We start from the raw sequence: 23019 nt of genomic DNA on the forward strand, positions 1-23019 counted from the left end.
ACTCAAAACCTTTTTTACAGCCTCAACATTCACGTAAAACGTATGATTAGCATGTTTTCAGTCATTATCAAAGACAACACATGGTTGAGAGTGGTGGTGGAACGGTTCACTGAACTCAGTTTGGTTTATATCATGGTTTTCAGTATGGTATGGTTTAGTATGGTACGGTTCAGTATGGTACAGTTCAGTATGGTACAGTTCAGTATGATACGGTTCAGTATGGTACGGTTCAGTATAGTACGGTTCACTATGATACGGTTCAGTATGGTATGGTTCACTATGATACGGTTCAGTATGGTACGGTTCAGTACTATTGCCACTTCCAATATTTTTTTTTTTAAAGAAGCATGCCGTAAGTAACATACTTGTCTTTTATCAATTATTTGTTGATTCTAATCTACATACATATCGATTCTGAATATTTAAAACAGTTTCAATACTAATTTCCCGCAATATCGATACTTTCTGCACTAGATTAAAAAAATAATAATAAAAAAAAATTCTCTCAAGAGTCACCTTTTATTTTACAAAAAGTGATGTTTGGTGAAAGTTATATTTGCACTTTATTAATCCCAATAGGGAAATTCATTCTTGTTTGATGATCAAGAGGCACCTTTTATTTGTTTTAAGTGAAGTTTGGTGAAAAAGCTAGTTATTGCACTATTAATCCCAATAGGGACATTCATCTTTGTTTGATCAAGAGTAACCTTTTATATATATATATATATATATATATATATATATATATATATACCGTATTATTATAATTTTTTAAATGAAGATATGAAGATTGGTGAAAGTTAGGTTTGCACTATCCCAATAGGGAAATTTATCTGGGTTTGATTTTTTTTTGTCAAATAAAAACAAAGGTTATTAGAATGATTTCGAGTTTTCAAGAGAAGGAAATAGATTAAAATCGTAAATCGGATTTAAAAAAAAATTATCTGAGATTTTCTTTTTAGGCCATATCGCCCAGCCCTAAAACAAAAGGGTTTTAAAAGTGTTATATTTCTCTTCTCTTATAATACCAAAGAGAAGGTGAGGAGAATCGATCAGCAACAAAAGCATTTTTTTTAAATAATTAAAGACATTTATATTTTAAGATTAAAATCTTTCCCCCGTGGTATCGAAAATGGTATCGAATATCGATACTTTTCAAGGTATCGTATCGAAGTTAGAAATTCCAGTATCGTGACAACACTAGTCTGCAGCACGTTATGATAATTTCTGTTTTTAAGTCGGCAGTCATAGTCGGGTACCTTTTGCTCTGGAGGTCCATCCCTCTGTAGGCCTAGTGAGTGTATAGTAAATGTGTTGGACAGTTCTTTGATAATTATGCCTTGTTTCTGTTCAAGGCTGGGAATTACCTTGTTACCTTGTTGCTGAAGCAACTACTACAAGAGTAAATATCTACGTTGTGCCTCAACGTTTAGCACTGAAGTAACAAACCATCCACGACTGCATTGGGCTGCATATAGTTCACTATAAACGGCAACTTTAGGGCTTTGGTTATGGAGGCTTGTCCTGTCAGAATTTTGGGAGAGAGGTTGTTCAGCTACGTTGCCTCCCTCCTTGAATCTCTTTGCACTGGTAATGAACCGGGCTGATGCCAACTGGCCCATAGCGTTAGATATATTGATGCTCTCATATGCCTTGCAGTGCACAATTCTCACTTTATTAATCACTGCCCAAACAGACTTAAACTGGAGACTATTATGTAGTTTAGCTTGTCTTGTCCACTTACCAGTAATTACCATTTCCCACACAAACTGACTGACAGCTGCACTCACCAACTCACCTGGATAAACTGAAATATTAAAAAAATAGTTTTTATGTACAGGTAAATGCACCAGCGTGAGTTAACTTTAAACTAATTAATTAGTATGCCATATTTTCAATGTTGTTGACAGCTTTGTCAATCCTACAAACAAAAGCCTTCCATACACACTCCCAGAGTGATGTTAGGCTACAGCGGATAGTTCTACAGTAGCAAAGTGAGCCGGATGGTCTCTAGGTGCCACTGAACCATTCCATCCCTAATGTAAACCAAACCGTTAGTTGTGTGAGATCACAGATTGTCCTTTTATTTGTTCTTGTTAGATGAAGAGAAAGGAGATTGTAGTAGCAACAGGGCTGTGTGTCCATAGAGTAACGTACATAGTGTGGTCTAGTGCATGGCTACTGTGACTTCATGTATTTTCTGGCATGCCTCGTCTTCATTAAATCATTTACTTTTCTCTTGTTTTTCTGTGATCCTCACACTTTGTTTTCTTTCTTTTGTTCTTTGCCCCCCCCCCCCCCCCCCCCCCCCTCCCCCTCCAAAACCCCCCAAACAAAACATACACAATAAAAAAGTTCTGAAACTGAGTCCTTATCCACCTTGGACCGGTTAGTAACTGCCCTTTTCTCTGCTTGCTTGTTTGTTTGTTTGTTTGTTTGTGTTGTTTTTGTGCATGTGTGGCAGCTCGTGTGTCCATGCTTGTGACTGTGTGAACATGTGTCATTTCCAACCCTTAACTAACGAAAAGAATGTCAGACTTTGAGCTTCCCCTTCCACAATGTAACCAGCGGACAAGGAGGTTCAAATAGGTCTTCCACCCTGTTGCTTTGACATCATTGGGTGTCCCATGGTCTCGGCACCACACCTACTAGAAAATATATATTAGTGAGGAAATGTTAACACTTATAATAACATGGTGCGGCTGGGTAGTATAGAGGTCTAAGCACTTGCCTACCACCACAGAGATCTGGGTTTCAAATCCTGTTCAGCGGGGAGGGGATCTGGGCGAGATATTGTGAACCTCTGCACGCATTACGCTCTCCCATTGAAACTCCTTGCTGTCAGGTGAAAAGAAGTGGCTGGCGAATCCACATGTATCGGAGGAGACATGTGGTAGTCTACACCCTCCCCAGACCGACCGAGGAGGCAGGTGGTAGTCTACCCCCTCCCCAGACTGACGGAGGAGGCATGTGGTAGTCTACCCCCTCCCCAGACTGACGGAGGAGGCATGTGGTAGTCTACACCCTCCCCAGACCGACAGTAGGGTAGCGCAACGTCCAGGGGCGAATTGGCATAACGACAAAAGTGGGGGATGGGAGAGAAGATGTACATTATGTTATTAATGTTGACTCTTAAGGGCCCAGCTACATTGATCCGTTTGGTCTGTCAACGTTTGTTTTTAATTATGTTTCAATGAAGAGTTTGTTGGACAGGGCTGACTATGTGTCTGTCTCTCCGTCAGATTTGTGTCCTGTTTAATTTCGTAGAGGATGAACTTTTGGAAAGTGAATGGATACTAAATGATTATGCTAGGTTCCAATTTAAAAACAAACCAATGGACAGCAATACATTAAGTCTGTTTCCTCTCTGTTTTGTGATGGATCAATGGAGCCGCTCCCTAATGCTTGTTAACATTATATAGTTGAGTTAGCATTAGCTGTGATGTTCAGTGGTAAAATGAGCTCTAATGCTTGGTTGCCAATGTTTAGCACTGATGCTAATGCTAACTAACGGCAACAGCAGAGGTTGTGTTAAGAGGCTTTGCGCTGTGGGGTCGACCAGGACGACTGAGTGATGTTGAACACAGACGGAGATGTATTTAATACCATTGTCCTTCTATTCTTGCCTTTGATGTTTTGTTTTAGTTTTTTTTAGAATAGCGCAGACTGCATCAGGTTGTGATTTGACTTTTGATTGATTGATTTTGAGGTTGGGTTGGAGGAAGGGGCAGCTTTGAGCGTGTCTTGTTCCTTTTCAGGTTGGTGGTTAGTTCACTGGAGGCGTTGGAGAGCTGCTTTGCTGTGGGGTCCTCCAATGAAAAGGTAAAACACAAGAGCAGGATTTCCCTTTTGATGTTTTCATTGTTTAAAGGGTTGAAAGGTTTTAATGGGAATTATCAGGGTGTAAAAACATTTAATCAAATTGATTAAGAATTGGGACCATGTGAATTGAAATAGAATCCAATAGGGTAATCAGTGCCGATACCTAGCCCTACGATCTTGACTGTGTGTAGGAGAAGAACAAGGCTGCAGCTCTGGAGCTGGCCACTCTGCTCCTGTCCATGCCCACTCCTGCCGGAGTCCAGCAGCAGACCAAGGGCCTTCTGGCCAGCCTGCACAGCAGCCGCACCGCCTACCACAACCATAAGGTAAAAACCCGTCATTCACTTCAGTCCAAATTACAAACGCCTTATTTGCCAAATTCAGTATATAAAAAACAGAAGTGTGTCTGACTGAAGGGGTACCCAAAGAATTCCTACTCAACCATCAAAAAATCTAGATTACTGAAGCTCTGTACTGAAAAGACTGTACTGATGGGGTTTACAGACACTGCAACAGTGTCCCTAGAGACTGAGGGAGTGGTTTAATGCATAGTGAGTGAGTTAGTGACATGACCAAGGTGCTTTGTATCTAAAAATAAAATGTTCTTAGCAAATTTGAGCAAACAGCTAGATTTGAGAGTCATAGAAAGCTAATGTTATTTCCAGGAACAAAAGCATTCATTCCGAAAGTTACATTGTTGATGCTTAAAAAAAAGAAAATATTGAACAACTATTCGAATATAAAAAAAATTATGCCCATCCCTAGTCCATATGGTACAATGACAACAGGACCTTGTATACAGTACACGGGGACATCACCTCAAATAATAAACAATACACTAAATAACACTTCAGTGTTTCTCCTACACAGTGTTCTTCAGGCCCGGAGGTACCATGTGGTACCAGGGATTCCAAACTTAACCTTTTTCACCACCATCCCAAAATATATTTGAATCGTCCCAATGTATACATTGAACTGTCCCAAAATATACGGTACATGTATTTAAAAATTTAATTCTACATCTATGATCATATTCTGATACTCAATAAATCTAGCCATATGCTCATGCTCCAATCTATGAGTGGCACTTGCATCGCGTCAAGGGGTACCCTGGCAACGACACAGAGGTTGACTCGCGTTTCGGACGTCACACAGAGGCTCCTAAACACAAATGATTATTGATTTCCGAATTGATGGATATTTGGTGTTATTTTTGGCATAACATTTACAGGGGAAGCACTGCACTTTATCTTCAGCTACACAGAAAGCTGAATAGGTATTGAAATGTCTATTCTAAATGCTCATTTACATATTCATAGATCCTTGCATCTCAATGAGGGTAAAGGTGTAGAGGTGCTGCTAAGCCATGCCCAGCAGTTTATTGAACAATTTGGTAGAAACACCTATATTTATAGAAATTGTTATATAGAAACATCTTTAAGGATTTAAAATGCATGTGGAGGGAATGTTTTAAAATGCATGTGGAGGGAATGTTTAAAATCCAACCCTCTCCTCAGGACCAGTCCCTGCTGAGCAACGCAGTGCAGTGTTTGAACAGCTGCAGCCGGGAGGGCCGGGAGCTGGACCCCGACGTGTTCCAGAGGCTGGTGATCACCGCCCGCTCCATCGCCATCATGAGACCCAACAACCTGGTCCACTTCACCGAGACCAAGCCCCCGCATCACGACTCCGGTAAGGCCTTCCCATAGACCAGTGGTTCTCAACCTTCTTTGGGTCAGTGGAGGTAATGAGGTAATGGGTGTACTAGTGTGGAGGTAATGAGGTAATGGGTGTAGTGTGGAGTTAATGGGTGTAGTGTGGAGGTAATGGGTGTAGTGTGGAGGTAATGGGTGTAGTGTGGAGGTAATGAGGTAATGGGTGTAGTGTGGAGTTAATGGGTGTAGTGTGGAGGTAATGAGGTAATGGGTGTAGTGTGGAGGTAATGATGTCATGGGTGTAGTGTGGAGGTAATGAGGTCATGGGTGTAGTGACAAGTGTGGAGGTAATGAGGTCATGGGTTTAGTGTGGAGGTAATGGGTGTAGTGTGGAGGTCATGAGTGTAGTGTGGAGGTAATGGGTGTAGTGTGGAGGTAATGGGTGTAGTGTGGAGGTCATGAGTGTAGTGTGGAGGTCATGAGTGTAGTGTGGAGGTAATGGGTGTAGTGTGGAGGTAATGGGTGTAGTGTGGAGGTCATGAGTAGTGTGGAGGTAATGGGTGTAGTGTGGAGGTCATGAGGAATTGATGTTGTCCACCTTGTTTCCTGTCCAGACATGATGGAGGACGGCCAGAAGCCAGTGGACGGTGAGAGCTGTAACTTCATCATGCAGCTGGTCAATAACTTCTGGAAGCTCCACGCCCTCAAACCAAAGAACGCCTTCCTGGCTCCAGCCTGTCTGCCTGGTACAACTACTGCTTGTATTGTTGTTGTTGTTTCATTTTGTGTCAGTGAGACAAATCAGAATCCCTTTAATTACCAAGTGCAATTACATGTAGCAGGAATTGGTGCATACAGTACACTCATCCCACAATTAGAATTAAAAAGATGTTTGAGAATAAACTTGTCATTAGAATAAGTAATCTTAAAATACTGTTATATGTAGCAATCTTATCTAGCTAACTCATTCAGCTAGGATTTCTTAATAATTAGTTGATTAGCCGCTATTCTGTAACCGTAACTGACCAATTCAGGGAGTGCAGTCTTATCACTGCTCAATGACAGCAAGCTATATTCGGTTGAATCAGGCAATCAAATAGATAGCAACAAATAGGGATGGGAATCAAGAACAGGAACCGGTTGGGATCCGGTTCCTAATTGTCCGATTCCTGGAATCGCATGCCTCCGTGACTATCGATTCCTCTTATCGATGCCATGTTTTTCCGACAGTTGTGCATTTTAAAACAATAATGTTAGCGCCACGCATGCAGCCATATCAGACAATTTGATTCCTTGACTAGGAAAACCTAAATGAAAAGTACTGCTTTCTCTGTATAAATATTCTCCCATTTCATCCATTTTAGATGATCACAATAGACTTCTCGCGCACCTCAGGAAAATCCTTTCACGCTAGCACAACGGGTAAACTGACTCAGGAAAAGGTGAACGAGTGTCACGAGCAGTCACAAAATTTGTAAGGGCCCGAAATTGCGACCATTTTGGTGGGGGCTCAACAATAAATGACAATCAGAAATGTCTAGTTGCATGTTTTTATTCTAACCAGCTTAGTTCTGTTGCATTTCCAATTTATTTATTTAAAGTATAAATGTAGCAGGAATCGATAAGGGAATCGACAAAGAATCGGACCGATAAACAGAATCGATAATGGAATCGTATCGATAAAATCGTATCAATTCCCATCCCTAGCAACGAAGTAGCCAAAGTCTGTTACTAAATTAAATGGTGTTGAAATTGTTCTCTGGTAAGTCTGGGATTGTCACCTATATATTTATTTATTTGCAAGATTCATATTAATAGAACACAATTTGTTTTATCAATCAATCCAGAAGACCGCTATGGTCGAAACATGTTGATTAGATTTTAAATGACTTAGCCACCTTTAATAAAGGCCTTTTAACCATCTTCCCTCTGGATTTTACATCTTTTTGAGTGCCTGGATTGACTCTCTTCTCAATCCAGAAGACAGCTTGATAAAAGGACTGCTCACTTAACACCTGAAACTCTTTATGCATCAATATTATGGTCTCGGAAGCTTTTACCTAAGAAACATGAATAAATAATATGAATTCATTTGACACCTTTTTCCTCTTGTAGGTTTGACACACGTTGAAGCAACGGTGAATGCGCTGGTGGACATCATCCATGGATACTGCACATGTGAACTGGACTACATCAATGTGGCCTCCAGAATCTACATGCAGATGTTGCTATGTCCCGTAAGGATTTCACTAAACACAATTTAATGTTGCCGTGTCCCATAAGGATTCCACTAAACGCAATCTAATGTTGCCGTGTCCCATAAGGATTCCACTAAACACGATCTAATGTTGCCGTGTCCCATAAGGATTCCACTAAACACAATCTAATGTTGCCGTGTCCCATAAGGATTCCACTAAACACATTCTAATGTTGCTGTGTCCCATAAGGATTCCACTAAACACATTCTAATGTTGCCGTGTCCCATAAGGATTCCACTAAACACATTCTAATGTTGCCGTGTCCCATAAGGATTCCACTAAACACATTCTAATGTTGCCGTGTCCCATAAGGATTCCACTAAACACATTCTAATGTTGCCGTGTCCCATAAGGATTCCACTAAACACATTCTAATGTTGCCGTGTCCCATAAGGATTCCACTAAACATGATCTAATGTTGCCGTGTCCCATAAGGATTCCACTAAACACGATCTAATGTTGTAATAATATAAGTGATTATAATTACAAGTTAATTATATTGTATGTAGTCAGGCAACTCAACCAATGCTCTTTCTCAACCAATCCTAGGATCCCTCTGTGAGCTTTGCTTGCAAGCAGGCTCTGATCCGAGTGCTTCGCCCAAGAAACAAGAGACGCCATGTGACCCTCCCATCTCCCCCACGCTCCAACACACCCATCGGTGAGTATTCACAAGCGTTACCCTGCACTTTTACACAGCCATCATCGAGTCCATCCTCGCCTCCATCACAGTATGGTAGGCTGCAGCCACTGCCAAGGACAAGGGCCACATTAACACACTCCTACTGGACTATATACTTGTATATACAATCAAAACATACTTGTTCATACTTCACTGTTCATACTTTTTGCACATTACTGCTCAATTGCACAGCCCTGTTAAATATTCCATCCCATTGTATTGTTCTTTTTATTCTAATTAGTGTATATACTTGACCACATCATTCACAATTGTACAGCCCTGGCCTTTTTTATTTTATAATTCTATTCTATTGTGCTTCTATTTTAATTTAGTTTATATTCCATTTTATTTTATTCTACCGTAATTGTCTCTCCGTTAATGTCGCACCAAACAACCAAATAAAATTCCTTGTATGTGTAAACTACTTGCCAATAAAGACCATTCTGATTCCGATTCTGAATAACACCCTGATTCATAAGATTGCAGTGAGACTGACTTCTGTATTATTCCTCTTTCTTTCAGGAGACAAAGATGATGATGATGATGATGATGCTGATGACAAGATCCAGTCTTCTGTGCTGACAAGAGGAGAGGGGGGCAGACGGGAGAGCCAGGAGCAGAGTGAGGTGGACCACGGAGACTTTGAGATGGTGGTGAGACTGGTAAAACAAATTCCTTACCTGAGATCAGATGTTATTTAAAAATTATTCCAATTCCTGATTGTCATTCCAAATATCGATCACACTTATTGATTACAGTGTTTAGTACTGTAAATACATAATGCACATGTTTTCCGGGTCGGTGAGCACAATCGATCCTTCAGTTGGCCTTGACGGAAAAGTTAAATGAGGAAACTGGCCACCCCCCCTGCATCAGTGTTAAGTAATGGGGTGCAGTACCACAGGGAGAGACGATAGGGGGCGGTATCTTCCCAATTGAGCTCAGAGACTCTGCAGCATCAACCCGAGGCTCGATTGATGAAATATGAATTCAAATCGCCAATAAAAAAGAAAAAAGAAAAAAATCATTTTATAACCTTCATGGAAGGGGGGGAAAACTAGGGATCAAGGAAATGTAATGTTATCCATGCTCTGGTGTTAATCGGTGGTAGAGCCAATATTTATTTAAATAGCATATTCCACCTCTGTGAGATAGAGATCTAAACATTAGTTTTTAGTGGCAAAATAATAATTGTATTACAGCAACTTCCTGTAATCACTTGAATATTCCATCATGGAAACGGCTCTCTGAGAGGATTGTAAATAGAGAGAACGCTCAGGCCTCGACTCTGGTGTTTTGGCTGCATTGAATTCCAAATACTTGACGCACCCATCGCCTTCCCCAAACGGAAAGAATGATCTGATTTTGGATGCAAAAACCTCTATGTCTGCTCCTATTTAAGAGGAGTAGCCATTTGAATGAAAAACACAGACATCATTTTGCATTTCTCCAACTTCAATTTCATCAACCGACAAATGACATTGTGTGCACAGGGGTTACAATCTGAGTGGTTGTTTGATCTACCAATTGAAAGTATGGTTTGGAACTTGGGCTTTTTGTGAGGAGAGGGGCTGAAACTGCATCCTGAATAGCAGTGGGCGGAGCTCCCATTGTGATGACATTACAGCAGAACTTTCAACCTCCCTACTAATATCTTGAAAGCATGTAACACGGATTTATTATTTATATTTTGTATTTTTCTTGTATATTTTTGGGGGGTTTTGGATCTGTTTGATATTTTTTGTTTTTGTTGCCTTGTCAATTATTGTGGTCGTCAATGTTGTGTTTGTTTTTGAAAAAAGTGAGAATAAGAATTTGATCAAAAAGAAAACTACATGACGTGCGTGTGTGTGTGTGTGTGTGTGTGTGTGTGTGTGTGTGTGTGTGTGTGTGTGTGTGACCAGTCGGAGTCCATGGTGCTAGAGACGTCAGAGAATCTGAACAACGGGAACCCGTCCCCTCTGGAGGCGCTGCTGGCCGGAGCAGAGGGCTTCCCCCCCATGCTGGACATCCCCCCCGACGCAGATGACGAGACCATGGTGGAGCTGGCCATCGCTCTCAGCCTGCAGCAGGACCAGCAAGGTCAGCACTCGGCAACACTGTGTTCAGGTCCACTTGGTACCAGCGTTTCCGTTAGCCGGTAATTACCGGTATTTGACCAGCAAAATCTGTTGAAGTCCGACATATTTAATCTCTCCGGTCTTAATGTCCGGTGAAAATAATTCCCTGAGTCTAAGCACAATTTGATTATTTGAATTGTATTAAAATAGGCTAAAATTAAATAGCCTATGCGATGAACGAAACGATCATTACATTTGTTTCCTCGTTGCTTCTAATAATGACAACGACGTTGTCAGCGAGAGCTTAGTGCTGGGTGTGCAAACTTTTGTGAAGCTGCAGAGCCGGAGCAGCAGCAGCACAATGCAGTATTCCAGCAGTACTCCAATTCAGCCATTTTCAATTCAATGTTGGGTGGGGGGCGCTGCTGTGCGGTCCCCAGAAAAGAGCCAATAACAGCTGAATCAGCTGCTCTGCAGCGCCATACTCTTTGCAAATAAGTCGTTGCGAGGTGGAGAGAGTCGTCACGCAAACCCACGATAATGTTGCCGTCTCTCTCTGCCAAATTTCTCAGTTCTTCGCTTGATATAATTAATACAAATGTCCAATATAACGGAATTCGTTAGCTCATAAAAATGTGATTATAACAGACTGTTGTTTATTAATGTCGGGCGACTGCCCACAGACACCTATTTGATTTAAAGTCGGCAGCAGCACGAGTCTCGGGACTTGTTTTATTTGGAATATAATGACTTTATACGCAAAAGTAGCCTAGTTTTAAGTAAAAATATTATAAATCTACATGCCTTGACGATGTCATTCTTTTGTTTTGTTGTCATTCTTTTGCCTATCAATTGTTTTTAAGCTCAATAAACTCTGACCGGAATTTCTTTCATTTGACCGGTAGATTGAAATCTACCGGACACTGAGGCCGGCAACAATTTTTTCTAACGGAAACCCTGCTTGGTACATGGTTCTCTGAGTGGATCAGAGGGCTGCAGTGCAGTCAACACACCAGTATAAAGAATGAATAGTTTAATCAGATCGAAAAAAGCTGCTCTATTAACAAAGAATGAATAGTTTCATCAGGTATAAACCTGCTCTATTTACAAATAATGAATAGTTTTATGAATGGGAGACCAACATCATTTTAGTTTTGTATATCCAAATGAGCTTTATTCTATAGTAGTGTTCTCTGTTCTGTAACGGAACATGTACCTATGGACTTAGAACATTCCCCAGGGTGCTCTGTGTCATCTATAACATATTCACTAATATATATTTTAGGAATAACATGTATGAATTCACTGTCTCAGACCAGAAGAATAACATGTATGAATTCTCTGTCTCAGACCAGAAGAATACCATGTATGAATTCACTGTCTCAGACCAGAGGAATAACATGTATGAATTCACTGTCTTAGACCAGAGGAATAACATGTATGAATTCACTGTCTCAGACCAGAAGAATAACATGTATGAATTCACTGTCTCAGACCAGAAGAATACCATGTATGAATTCACTGTCTCAGACCAGAAGAATAACATGTATGAATTCACTGTCTCAGACCAGAGGAATAACATGTATGAATTCACTGTCTCAGACCAGAAGAATACCATGTATGAATTCACTGTCTCAGACCAGATGAATAACATGTATGAATTCACTGTCTCAGACCAGAAGAATAACATGTATGAAGCTACTTGTTCTATTGACTTTGAAAGGTATACGACTTATCAACATAGTGAGTTGATATGTTATGATATGTCTGGTATGTGACTGTTGTAATGTGTTTGGTGTCTCCAGCCAGCAGCAGCAGTGCCCTGGGCCTCCAGAGTCTGGGTCTGTCAGGTCAGGCTCCCAGCTCCTCCTCGCTGGACGCAGGCACCCTGTCAGACACCACAGCGTCCGGTAGGAAGACCATCTGCACGCACGCTCTTGTTCTTGGGGGCATTTTCCCTTCAGTTTTAATAATAATAATAATTCATTTATTTTGTATAGTCCTTTTCAATGACCCAAAGTCGCTGACAATAGGCAAAAAAACAAAGAAAACATAGAACCACAGGGAAACGGAGAACAATATGAATACACAAGAACATAAAACCACGAGTAACGGATAACAAATACAGGAGTCAGTAGGGGAGACAGTCGGGAAGTGAGTAAGGGAAACCGAGGGGGGTGGGTGGGGGGCAGGAGAGGAGAGAACGTAGGGCAGGGGAAAAGGGGGTGGTAGGTTGGAGGAGGGTGGTTATGGGTAGGGAAGGTTGAATGCTAGGGAGAACAGGTAGGTTTTGAGTCTGGATTTGAAAGTGGAGAGTGAGGGAGAGTCTCTGAGGGAGGGAGTTCCAGAGTCGGGGTGCAGCTCGTGAAAATGCCCGGTCACCAAAACCTTTAAGTTTGGATGACGGGACAGTGAGGGAAACCACGGTCTAAACCACATTGCATGCGTGCACCACAAAGGATAATAGTGATGATCTAGCGTTGATTTCAGGAAGATCCGATAATCAGGCGAAAAATGACAACGTGTTTATTGAATTACACAAAAACGCTGTTTTCGTGTCTTTTCCCTGGAATTGCTCAGAAGTGGCCGGACTATGTTCATATTCAAAACGGTATCAACCGGAAATGTACGGATGAAAAAAGAATCAGTTTTTTGCACGTTGACCAGAAGTAGCTCAATGAGACTCAAGGGCGTTATTAGACCCATAGCGATACTATAAAATATAGTTTTAGTTCTACAAACTACAACTACGTTTACATGGGGTTAATGGGCGGCACGGAAGTGGTCACTTCCCGGAAGGGGCGTGGCACTCAATGTGTTAAGAATGTACCAAACAGTTGATTTGACCACACCTAATGTTTTTGCTATCTCTGATGGGTTTGTTTTGATTTTGTGAGTCACATAGCTGCCTGAGCTAGTCTCTGTTCTAATGCATTTTGTTGTTACCAGTTATCAGATACAATTAAAAGACTGACTGTCATGGTATCAGAGACCATTCAAAGACTGATTATGTTATGGTACCAGAGATCATTCAACTGTAAAAAAGAAAAAAATACTATTCTCATACACACATGTTGATCCACATCAAATTGACCTGGCAAACTTTTAGGCCACCGCTGACCCCCTTAGTGTGCTTCCTGTAACAACTGTGGTTTGGTTTCAGCCCCGGCGTCAGATGACGAGGGCAGCACAGCGGCCACTGACGGCTCCACCCTGCGGACGTCCCCGGCTGAGCATGGAGGCAGCGTGGGCTCAGAGAGCGGAGGCTCTGCCATCGACTCTGTGGCAGGCGAGCACAGCGGTGAGTCACACGGCAGCCTGAGTGAGTCTCGGCTCTAATGCTTGATATCGTTACCATGACAACGTTCAGTTGTGCCGGTTGGCTAGCTGTAATATTAACGGCTAGCAATTCTTGCATGCTGTGATAGACCAGCAGGAGTGAATGGCATTAATAACATAATCAACTAACCATAACCCTATCAGAGACCATTCAAAGACGGACTACGTCATGGTGTCACAGACCATTCAAAGACGGACTACGTCATGGTGTCACAGACCATTCAAAGACTAAGTCATGGTATCAGACCATTCAAAGACTGACTACGTCATGGTGTCAGAGACCATTCAAAGACTGACTACGTCATGGTGTCACAGACCATTCAAAGACTAAGTCATGGTATCAGACCATTCAAAGACTGACTACGTCATGGTGTCAGAGACCATTCAAAGACTGACTAAGTCATGGTATCAGAGACCATTCAAAGACTGACTAAGTCATGGTATCAGAGACCAAACTAAGTTGTGTGTGTATGTTGTGTGTGTATGTTGTGTGTGTGCAGTGTCGGGCCGCAGCAGTGCGTACGGGGACACTACAGTGGAGGGCCACCCTGCTGGTCCGGGCAGCGTGAGCTCCAGCACAGGGGCCATCAGCACCACCACGGCCCAGCAGGAGGGAGACGGCTCTGAGGGAGAAGGAGAGACGGAGGGAGACATCCACACCAGCAACAGGTCAGTCAGTCCTGAGCAGAACAGACACCTGATACTTTCATGGTATCCAATGTAGAGTAGTATCCAAACATGTCATTCAATAGAAAATGTTGATACCTAAGTAGTTAATCCGTGTCAGTGAGCCAATAAGCATGTTTGTTCCAAGATCTAACATGTCTTGTGTTCAACCACAATCCCAAGTAATTTCAAACCCTGAAGAAATTTAGTTATATTGAAATTATTTCTATAATTTGTCACCAATTGTTCAATGAACTGCTGAAAATGTCTTAGCAGCATCTCTACACCTTTACCCTCATTGAGAATGCAACAATTAGATTCAAATGTATTGTCATTATACAGCACAAGTACAACACAAATAAGTTTGGCATCCAACCAGAGTGCAAATGTAACAGTAAAGTGTGATAGTAATATACATTGTACAGGTGATTAAACTGGGTATGAAATATATAAATGAGTACTACTGAGTGTAGTGCTAATCAGATGTATGTACAGAGATGTAGTATTGATATGTACAGTGATACATGTATAAAGACAGTATGGCAGTAGTAATACTGGCCAGCAGTGTAACTAGTAAGAGTAGGTAAGGGATATGTATAGATATAGTATCTACAGATATGTAAAAGGATTATGTGCAGGTAGGTACAGGACAGGTGTGGATAGTTAGATATACGGTGGTATGGTATATACAGCATTATTATACATCCTATCATCCGAGTTATGCATGTATGTTTGCATCTAAGGATGCCCCGATCTCGTTTTTTGCCACCGATACCGATCACCGATCGTCGTGAGCCATATCGGCCGATACCGATCCGATACCGATAGTTTTTGATTAAAAAAAATTAAAATTTATTTTATATAATATATATTTTTTTGTTTTTTAATAAAATATATATATTATATAATTAGACTTGTACTTGTATTATCTGCGAGACATCGCCACCACGCAACAAGCTCCACTGTCTGTGTGTACTCTAGTAGCCTCCAGCTACGGCCAGGATTCTCCGGAGCTGCAGCTGGACCTATACTCGAGTAGCCTCGAGCTACGGCCAGGATTCTCCTGCGCTGCAGCTGGGCCCTATTGGTATAACGTTACTGTGGTCATATCACATTCAACATGCCCTCAGCTCGAATACGCATCAAATCAGTGTTATAAGACATTGATATCAGGAGCTATCTGTAGCTACTGCTAGCCGGATATATAACGTTAATACAACGCCTCAGTGAATTATTTAGTTCAATGGGACATTTCGTTTTGAACAGTGAACTAACTTGCGCTAACGTGAGCTAGCTGAGGTATCATACACGTCTCTACTAGACTTGCTGGAGCGTTTGTTGATGTCAGGAGCTATCGGTAGCTGGCCGGCTAGATACCGTTCGGTTAGACAATGCCTCATCATGTATTAAACTAAAAGTGAATAGTTGACTGGGTCATTTTGTAACGGTAGCTAAGCTAACGTTAGCTCAGGGAGACGCCGTCCTCCTGTGTCCCGTCCCAGACTAGACCCGTGTTTACATGCGTGCGGGAGGGGCTGGAGGGTGTCTGAGACAGAACTCAGCGACAGCGAGTGAGATCGGTTTTGACGATCGGCGAAAATAAAGCATTATCACCGATCACCGATCGCATATTTATACTGATTATCGGCCGATAACGATCGGTGGCCGATCGATCGGGGGATCCCTATTTGCATCTATAAATATACAAATTGGCAGCAAGTTTCAAGTTTCTTTAATAGTTGTCATACAGAAGTACAGAATACTTTTTTTTTTTTTTTTTACTTTGACCAGTCAGCTGGTTCTTTTAGCGTTTATCGCTTTTTTATTTATTTTTGGTCAAGTATGACCGACAGAAACAGGTTGAATGGGGGTATAGATCGGGGGAAAGACACTCTGAGAAAGTACGGCTTGTCCGGGAGTCGAACTCTCTACCCCAGATCCGTGACGCGCACGGTTGTCCCCGACGCCGAAATAGCGTTCGAGGTACGCGGTGAGCTACTGGAGCTCCCCAGTACAGAATACTTTTATACAAAATGCTTCTTACTGTTGCGCTCCAGAGACTGTGCAAGACAAGATAAGTAAAAAAAAAGAAATGAGGTCACAGTGTTCAGTATAGACATTATGTACAATGTTCGATGCAGAATAGACGTAACTGAGTTACCATATAATATACAATACTGTGCAGTGTACTAATATACAATACTATATAGTGCAAGGCAGAAATGGGATGAGGTGCAATTTAGGTACAATTTACAGTAGGTGTACGAGTTGTAGTGCAAATCCTTTATCAATAAATATAAAGTGTGTTTGTGTGATCTAAAGTGTGGAGAGTGGGTGCTGCAGTGTGTTGTTTGTTTAAGTGAGTGTGTGCGTGTGGGTGTGTGTGCTGTGTGTATTTGATGGTTGTTGCATAGTGTTTATTGTTCGTTTAGCAGCCTGATGGCCTGGGGATAGAAGCAAGCAGTTCTGCACATAATAATCAAATCTATAGTGAAAATGCCTCTAAGATGTTAGGTGTGTGTGTGTGTGTGTGTGTCTGCAGGCTGCACATGGTCCGTTTGATGCTGCTGGAGCGCCTGCTGCAGCACATGGGCCAGCTGCATAGCGTGGGCGGAGTCCAGGCTATCCCCTACATGCAGGTCATCCTCATGCTGACCTCCGACCTGGATGGAGAAGACGACAAGGACAAAGGTGCCCTGGATGACCTGCTAGCACAGCTCATTGCAGAGCTTGGCATGTACAAGAAGGTAAACGCAAGTTTAGAGTCAAGGGACAAAAAGAAGCTTTTAAAGGTGAGAAGAGTGTTTTGGTAAATGAAGAAAGATGACTTGCAAGACGACAACTGGTCTAGCTGCAGACAGCTGATGCCATGCACTTGGTATCCACTGTTGTCAACTGTACTGCTGTGATTTGATTTATGAATGTAAAACAGTATCCTTTGACTACTATGCAGATGGAGGTAGTACTGTGTCTGTGTTTAACTACATGCAGATGGAGGTAGTACTGTGTCTGTGTTTAACTACATGCAGATGGAGGTAGTACTGTGTCTGTGTTTAACTACATGCAGATGGAGGTAGTACTGTCTCTTTAACTAGACAAGTCAGAGTTGACGTGTTCCCTCTCTTCCCAGGATGTGTCTAAGAAGAACGAGCGCAGCTCCATCAACGAGGTGCACCTGGTCATCATGAGGCTGCTCAGCGTCTTCATGTCTCGCACCAAGTCTGGCTCCAAGTCCTCCTCTGAGGTACTTCCCTTCTCCTCTGCAACAGGAAATTAAATGAATGTACAGGAATAGGTTTATTTGGCAATTAGCCTATGGCTAATAACTAAGTGATTTTATAGGGCTGTACCCGACTCAGGATTTGGCAGGTCAACGCGACGATTTGACGATTCATTTTATATATAAAAAAGGTTATAATAAAAAAAATGAACCAACGGACAGTAATACCTTTCATACATTTTCTATCTAACAGATGTAGCTGTTATTTAGTGCATCACTCAAACATACTTTTGCTGGTCTGGACTGATCCTCTGAGCTCCTCTCCAGTCGAGCTATCGCTGCTCTTTAAATCCAATTGCCAAATCCTTGTCCCCTCTAGAGCAGTGTTTCTCTTCACATGAAGTTAAATCTACTCTACTACTAGAAATTAAAGGGAAACTTAAGCTGCTCTGAACTGCGAAGTCTGTGCAGACTTTAAGTTTATAATGTCTGAGTATTGATAACATATTTGAAAATGTTGGGGTTTTATATTTGAATGAATGTGGCCATTGATATGCGAAGATGAACTAAATGGGTTAACACACGACTGCTCGACTCAAAGAATCTCAGTCAACTGAGGGGCCTCCGACTGATGATTCAAATATTAGATTTTCAGGGGGCAGCCCTAGTGATTTGCTCAAAATAAATAATTGTTTTTGTGCATGGATTACTCGATTTCAACTACAATACGTACAACTTTCTGTTGGTTATTATCTGGTTGTTAAAGGAACACGCCAACATTATGGGAAATGCAGTTACCGTCTTCTCCAGAGTCTGATACCAATTTCCTCTGTGTGTAAAGTAGAAAGTAATGTGACCATGGTCTGATACTATTTATAAAAGCTAATTACCGTGGTTTGATACTATTTATAAAAGCTAATTCACCATGGTCTGATACTTATAATGAATATAAATAAAATACTCTTCTTTCTACCTGTGGATGAAAGGCCCAAACGTAGAAGAAAATGTGCGTTTTTGCTAAATATCCGTACTCGTGTGGACAGGGCCTAAATCAAGCCTCTTTTCTCTTCAGTCTTTCTCTCATATTAAATCAAGCCTCTTTTCTCTACAGTCTTCCTCTCTGATCTCCAACGCCACGGCCACTGCTCTCCTCAGCCTGGGCTCCATCGACTACTGCCTCCATGTGCTCAAGTCCCTACTGGAGTTCTGGAAGAGCCAGCAGGGGGAGGAGGAGCCTGTGGCCACCAGCCAACTGCTGCGTCCGCACACTGCCTCCTCCCCACCGGACATGAGCCCCTTCTTCCTGCGCCAATATGTTAAGGTTGTTACTCTCTCTCTCTTTCTCTAGTTCCCCCGTGAATATTGAATAGCAATTTTGTGAGTTTTGCCCATCCCTACCACCAACCCACCCACCAACCAATTTATCCATCTAGTCGGTCTCCCTCACACACAAGCAGGATGAATGCCATTTAGTGCTGCTCAATGATGTTTCTCTCTCTCTCTCCCGGGTTCCTGCAGGGTCTTAAAAATACCTTTAGATTAGGAAGTTACTTCTATGTTGTGATAACTTCTCTGTATCTTGTTTAAATGTGTTTGCGGGAAATGTTCTGGCTGCAATGTAAGCAGTACAGTAATATAAGTAATCAGTTCCCCCCCCAACAATTCATATGGCATTACTTTTCCATTATACGTTTCTGCCAGTATGGCCATGGAATGGGCATTACATTCTATTCAAAGGGGTCTTAAAAAGGTCTTAATTTTAACGTAAAACAGTTATTGAGAGTAAATTAGTTTGAATTTGGCCACCAGTGATGTCATCAGGGACATTGAATCCTTGTGTTAATTACAGCTCAATGAAATGATGAGATAGCAGTCTCTGTAAGACAAGGTATTGCTATTTTTCCATCTACATCATGTCATAGCTTTAACTAGGCTTGCTTTTGGTCAGGTAACAGTTGCATATCAAGTCCACAGTAGCATGTTGGGTGGTTGTGGTTGGTTCACAGGGTGAATGCTCATAAGGCTGCTGACACTATAGCAGAGGAGCCCCAGCAGAATACTACCTCCTTTCCTCGCTCTTCTCTGCACCAAGAAGTTGCAATAGCCTTTAGAATTGTTAATGTTGTTAATGAATTATTAATATTACATTTAGTGGTGGGACTATTAAAAAATGTAATCGAATTAATTCGAGACTTCATAGTTAATTAATCGAAATTAATGACTTGACGTCACTAAGTCACTTGACGTCACTAAGTCACTTGACGGAGCGGCCTGGCAAATGACGCTCGCCGGATATATTGTCTTGTAACTCGAGACCCGAAGCACGCAATATGTTGATAGTGGTGACGGTTGAAAGGCGGCAAATTCAACTTCCGAACGGTGTATTGGATGATCGGCGAAAAACAAGAGCAAAGTGCTCCGACGTGCACAATTATTTCTTATGTTAAATTTGTTCTGTAGTTAATTAATTGAAATGAACGCAATAAAGTCCCGGCCCTAATTACATTTCTAAACGGTAACGAGCCTGAGTTTGAAGCCTAACATTGTCTATTTGTGTATGTTAGGATTACAGATTGTGCCTTTTAACACTAATTAACCTCAGTGTGGTTGTGTGTGTGTCAGGGCCATGCAGCACTAATTAACCTAAGTGTGGTTGTGTGTGTGTCAGGGCCATGCAGCACTAATTAACCTCAGTGTGGTTGTGTGTGTGTCAGGGCCACGCAGCACTAATTAACCTCAGTGCGTTGTCTGTGTGTGTCAGGGCCACGCAGCACTAATTAACCTCAGTGCGTTGTCTGTGTGTGTGTCAGGGCCACGCAGCACTAATTAACCTCAGTGCGTTGTCTGTGTGTGTCAGGGCCACGCAGCCGAACACTAATTAACCTCAGTCTGGTTGTGTGTGTGTCAGGGCCATGCAGCTAGGGCTGCAACTAATGACTATTTTGGTAGTCGACTAATCTGCCGATTATTTTTTCGATTAGTCGACTAATCGAAAACCAATGTAAACAACAACAAAAAAAAAAAAAAAAAAAAGGATATATATATATATTTTTTTTAAACTACCTATCTTTGTGTAAGTGGCTTCTCAGCTCTGGTCCAGCTGAAGACGGAGCAGAGGAACAGATTGGACATTGAGCATGACCTCAGAGTTGCTTGTCTACCATCACCCCAGACTTTGAGACTCTTGTCAGGACCAAACAACAACATCATAACATGATGATCCCATAGCAAATTAAAATAATGACTCATGAAACATTTGAATTTGGATCTTGCAACTTTAAATGAAATGTATTTGAAATGTTGAAGTCAAGAACAATACAGTCAGTCAGTGCATTGAGTCAAGTGCAATTGGAATGAAGTGCGTTTGTTTTGACTAAAGTCTCCTCCCGTTTTGTCAGTACTGTGCTACGACTGACGGCGTGTGGTTTAGGAACAGGGCGTTTTACACAAATCCAGCGCTCCCTTTCTTGGCTGTGACGTAGCCACGCAAGTTAACGTTAACAACAAAGATGGCCGCGTCGGTACTCGGAGTTTCAGAGTAAAAAGATCGCTTGCTATTTGTAATAAATGCAATGCAGACGTTCCACAAGACAGACAGACCGGCGCATGCAGTTCAGCGTTGCGGAGCATTTAGCCTGCTGGCTACCTAGCTCCACTTCAACCAGCATCGGGAGCTCCAGCAGCTTGTCGATGTGCTAATAGCCTCAGCAAGCTAACGTTAGCTGGCTCCAGCAGCTTGTCGATCTGCTGGAGCCAGCTAACGTTAGGTTGCTGAGGCTATTAGCACATCAACAAGCTGCTGGATCTCCCGATGCTGGTTGAAGTGGAGCTAGGTAGCCAGCAGGCTAAATGCTCCCGACGACATCAACAAGCTGCTGGAGCCAGCTAACGTTAGCTTGACTGGTTGCTGGCTAACTAATGAAGCTACTCGTCCCGGGAGATAACGGCGCTGGTTGTTGGCTAACTAATGTAGCTACTCGTCCCGTGAGATAACGGCGCTGCCTGGCTGGTTGTTGGCTAACTAATGTAGCTACTCGTCCCGTGAGATAACGGCGCTGCCTGGCTGGTTGTTGGCTAACTAATGTAGCTACTCGTCCCGTGAGATAACGGCGCTGCCTGGCTGGTTGTTGGCTAACTAATGTAGCTACTCGTCCCGTGAGATAACGGCGCTGCCTGGCTGGTTGTTGGCTAACTAATGTAGCTACTCGTCCCGTGAGATAACGGCGCTGCCTGGCTGGTTGTTGGCTAACTAATGTAGCTACTCGTCCCGTGAGATAACGGCGCTGCCTGGCTGGTTGTTGGCTAACTAATGTAGCTACATTTGCGCATTGCAGTTACTTATTATTAAGTGTTATTGTTTTTAATGACTAATCGACGTCGTCGATTATGTCGACTAATCGTTGCAGCCCTACATGCAGCACTAATTAACCTCAGTGTGGTTGTGTGTGTGTCAGGGCCATGCAGCACTAATTAACCTCAGTGTGGTTGTGGGTGTGTGTGTCAGGGCCATGCAGCACTAATTAACCTCAGTGTGGTTGTGTGTGTGTCAGGGCCACGCACCGGAGCACTAATTAACCTCAGTGTGGTTGTGTGTGTGTGTGTGTCAGGGCCATGCAGCGGACGTGTTTGAGGCCTACTCCCAGCTGCTGACGGAGATGGTCCTGCGGCTTCCATACCAGATCAAGAAGATCGCAGACACCAACCCCCGCATCCCCCCGCCTGTCTTCGACCACTCCTGGTTCTACTTCCTGTCCGAGGTAATGTCACCACTTATTAAACACATTTTGAGAGTTTCATTGTTCTATTCTTCAGCTACTTGCTAACTGCGTTTACATGGATCCTAATATTCCACTCATTGTAGCTAGAGTTGTTCCGATACCGATACCAGTATCGGAAATGCCGCCGATACTGCCTAAAATGCTGGTATCGGTATCGGCGAGTACACGTAAATTCTAGCCTCCGATCCCATGATGTAATTTATCTCCTGCCGAGTCCTGCGGAGAGTGAGGATTATAAAATGAACATGTTTTAAAGTGTGATGCTGTGTCATTTTAACAGCAGATACACTTTCTTAAATTCCATTGTCCCCGACAGTGCGGTGTGACGGGGAGCTCGGACGGGATGTGTTTTGCTGGTGTTATGATAGCATTAGCTGGAAAGATAGCTAGTTGGAACAACATCCGCTTTAACGTTACATCAAATCAGATGATCGCCTGTCCTTTCTCCAGGACCTAACACTGTCCGTGACCGTCTATCAACAATAATGCACCCACGGTGAATTGTATTTAAGTTAAGTAGCTACTGACTAGCGTTAGCT

General features: G+C 42.4%; 1 protein-coding gene across 1 annotated transcript in view; it reads left to right on the forward strand.

Annotated features, from left to right (window-relative positions):
* ubr4 (ubiquitin protein ligase E3 component n-recognin 4) overlaps positions 1-23019 on the forward strand; it is a gene marked incomplete at its 5' end in the record, with an annotated part of 168808 nt that overhangs the window by 81098 nt on the left and 64691 nt on the right. The window contains 15 exon segments of the mRNA XM_084333706.1: positions 3759-3822; positions 4014-4148; positions 5340-5514; positions 6092-6223; positions 7593-7714; positions 8285-8396; positions 8940-9070; positions 10322-10499; positions 12283-12387; positions 13641-13778; positions 14317-14485; positions 17025-17229; positions 17613-17726; positions 18814-19023; positions 22310-22459. Of these exon segments, the coding sequence (XP_084189832.1) occupies positions 3759-3822; positions 4014-4148; positions 5340-5514; positions 6092-6223; positions 7593-7714; positions 8285-8396; positions 8940-9070; positions 10322-10499; positions 12283-12387; positions 13641-13778; positions 14317-14485; positions 17025-17229; positions 17613-17726; positions 18814-19023; positions 22310-22459 (2140 nt within the window).

The sequence above is a fragment of the Notolepis coatsorum genome (genome assembly GCF_963971535.1).
Source record: "Notolepis coatsorum genome assembly, chromosome: 17".
Taxonomy (NCBI): Eukaryota; Metazoa; Chordata; class Actinopteri; order Aulopiformes; family Paralepididae; genus Notolepis; species Notolepis coatsorum.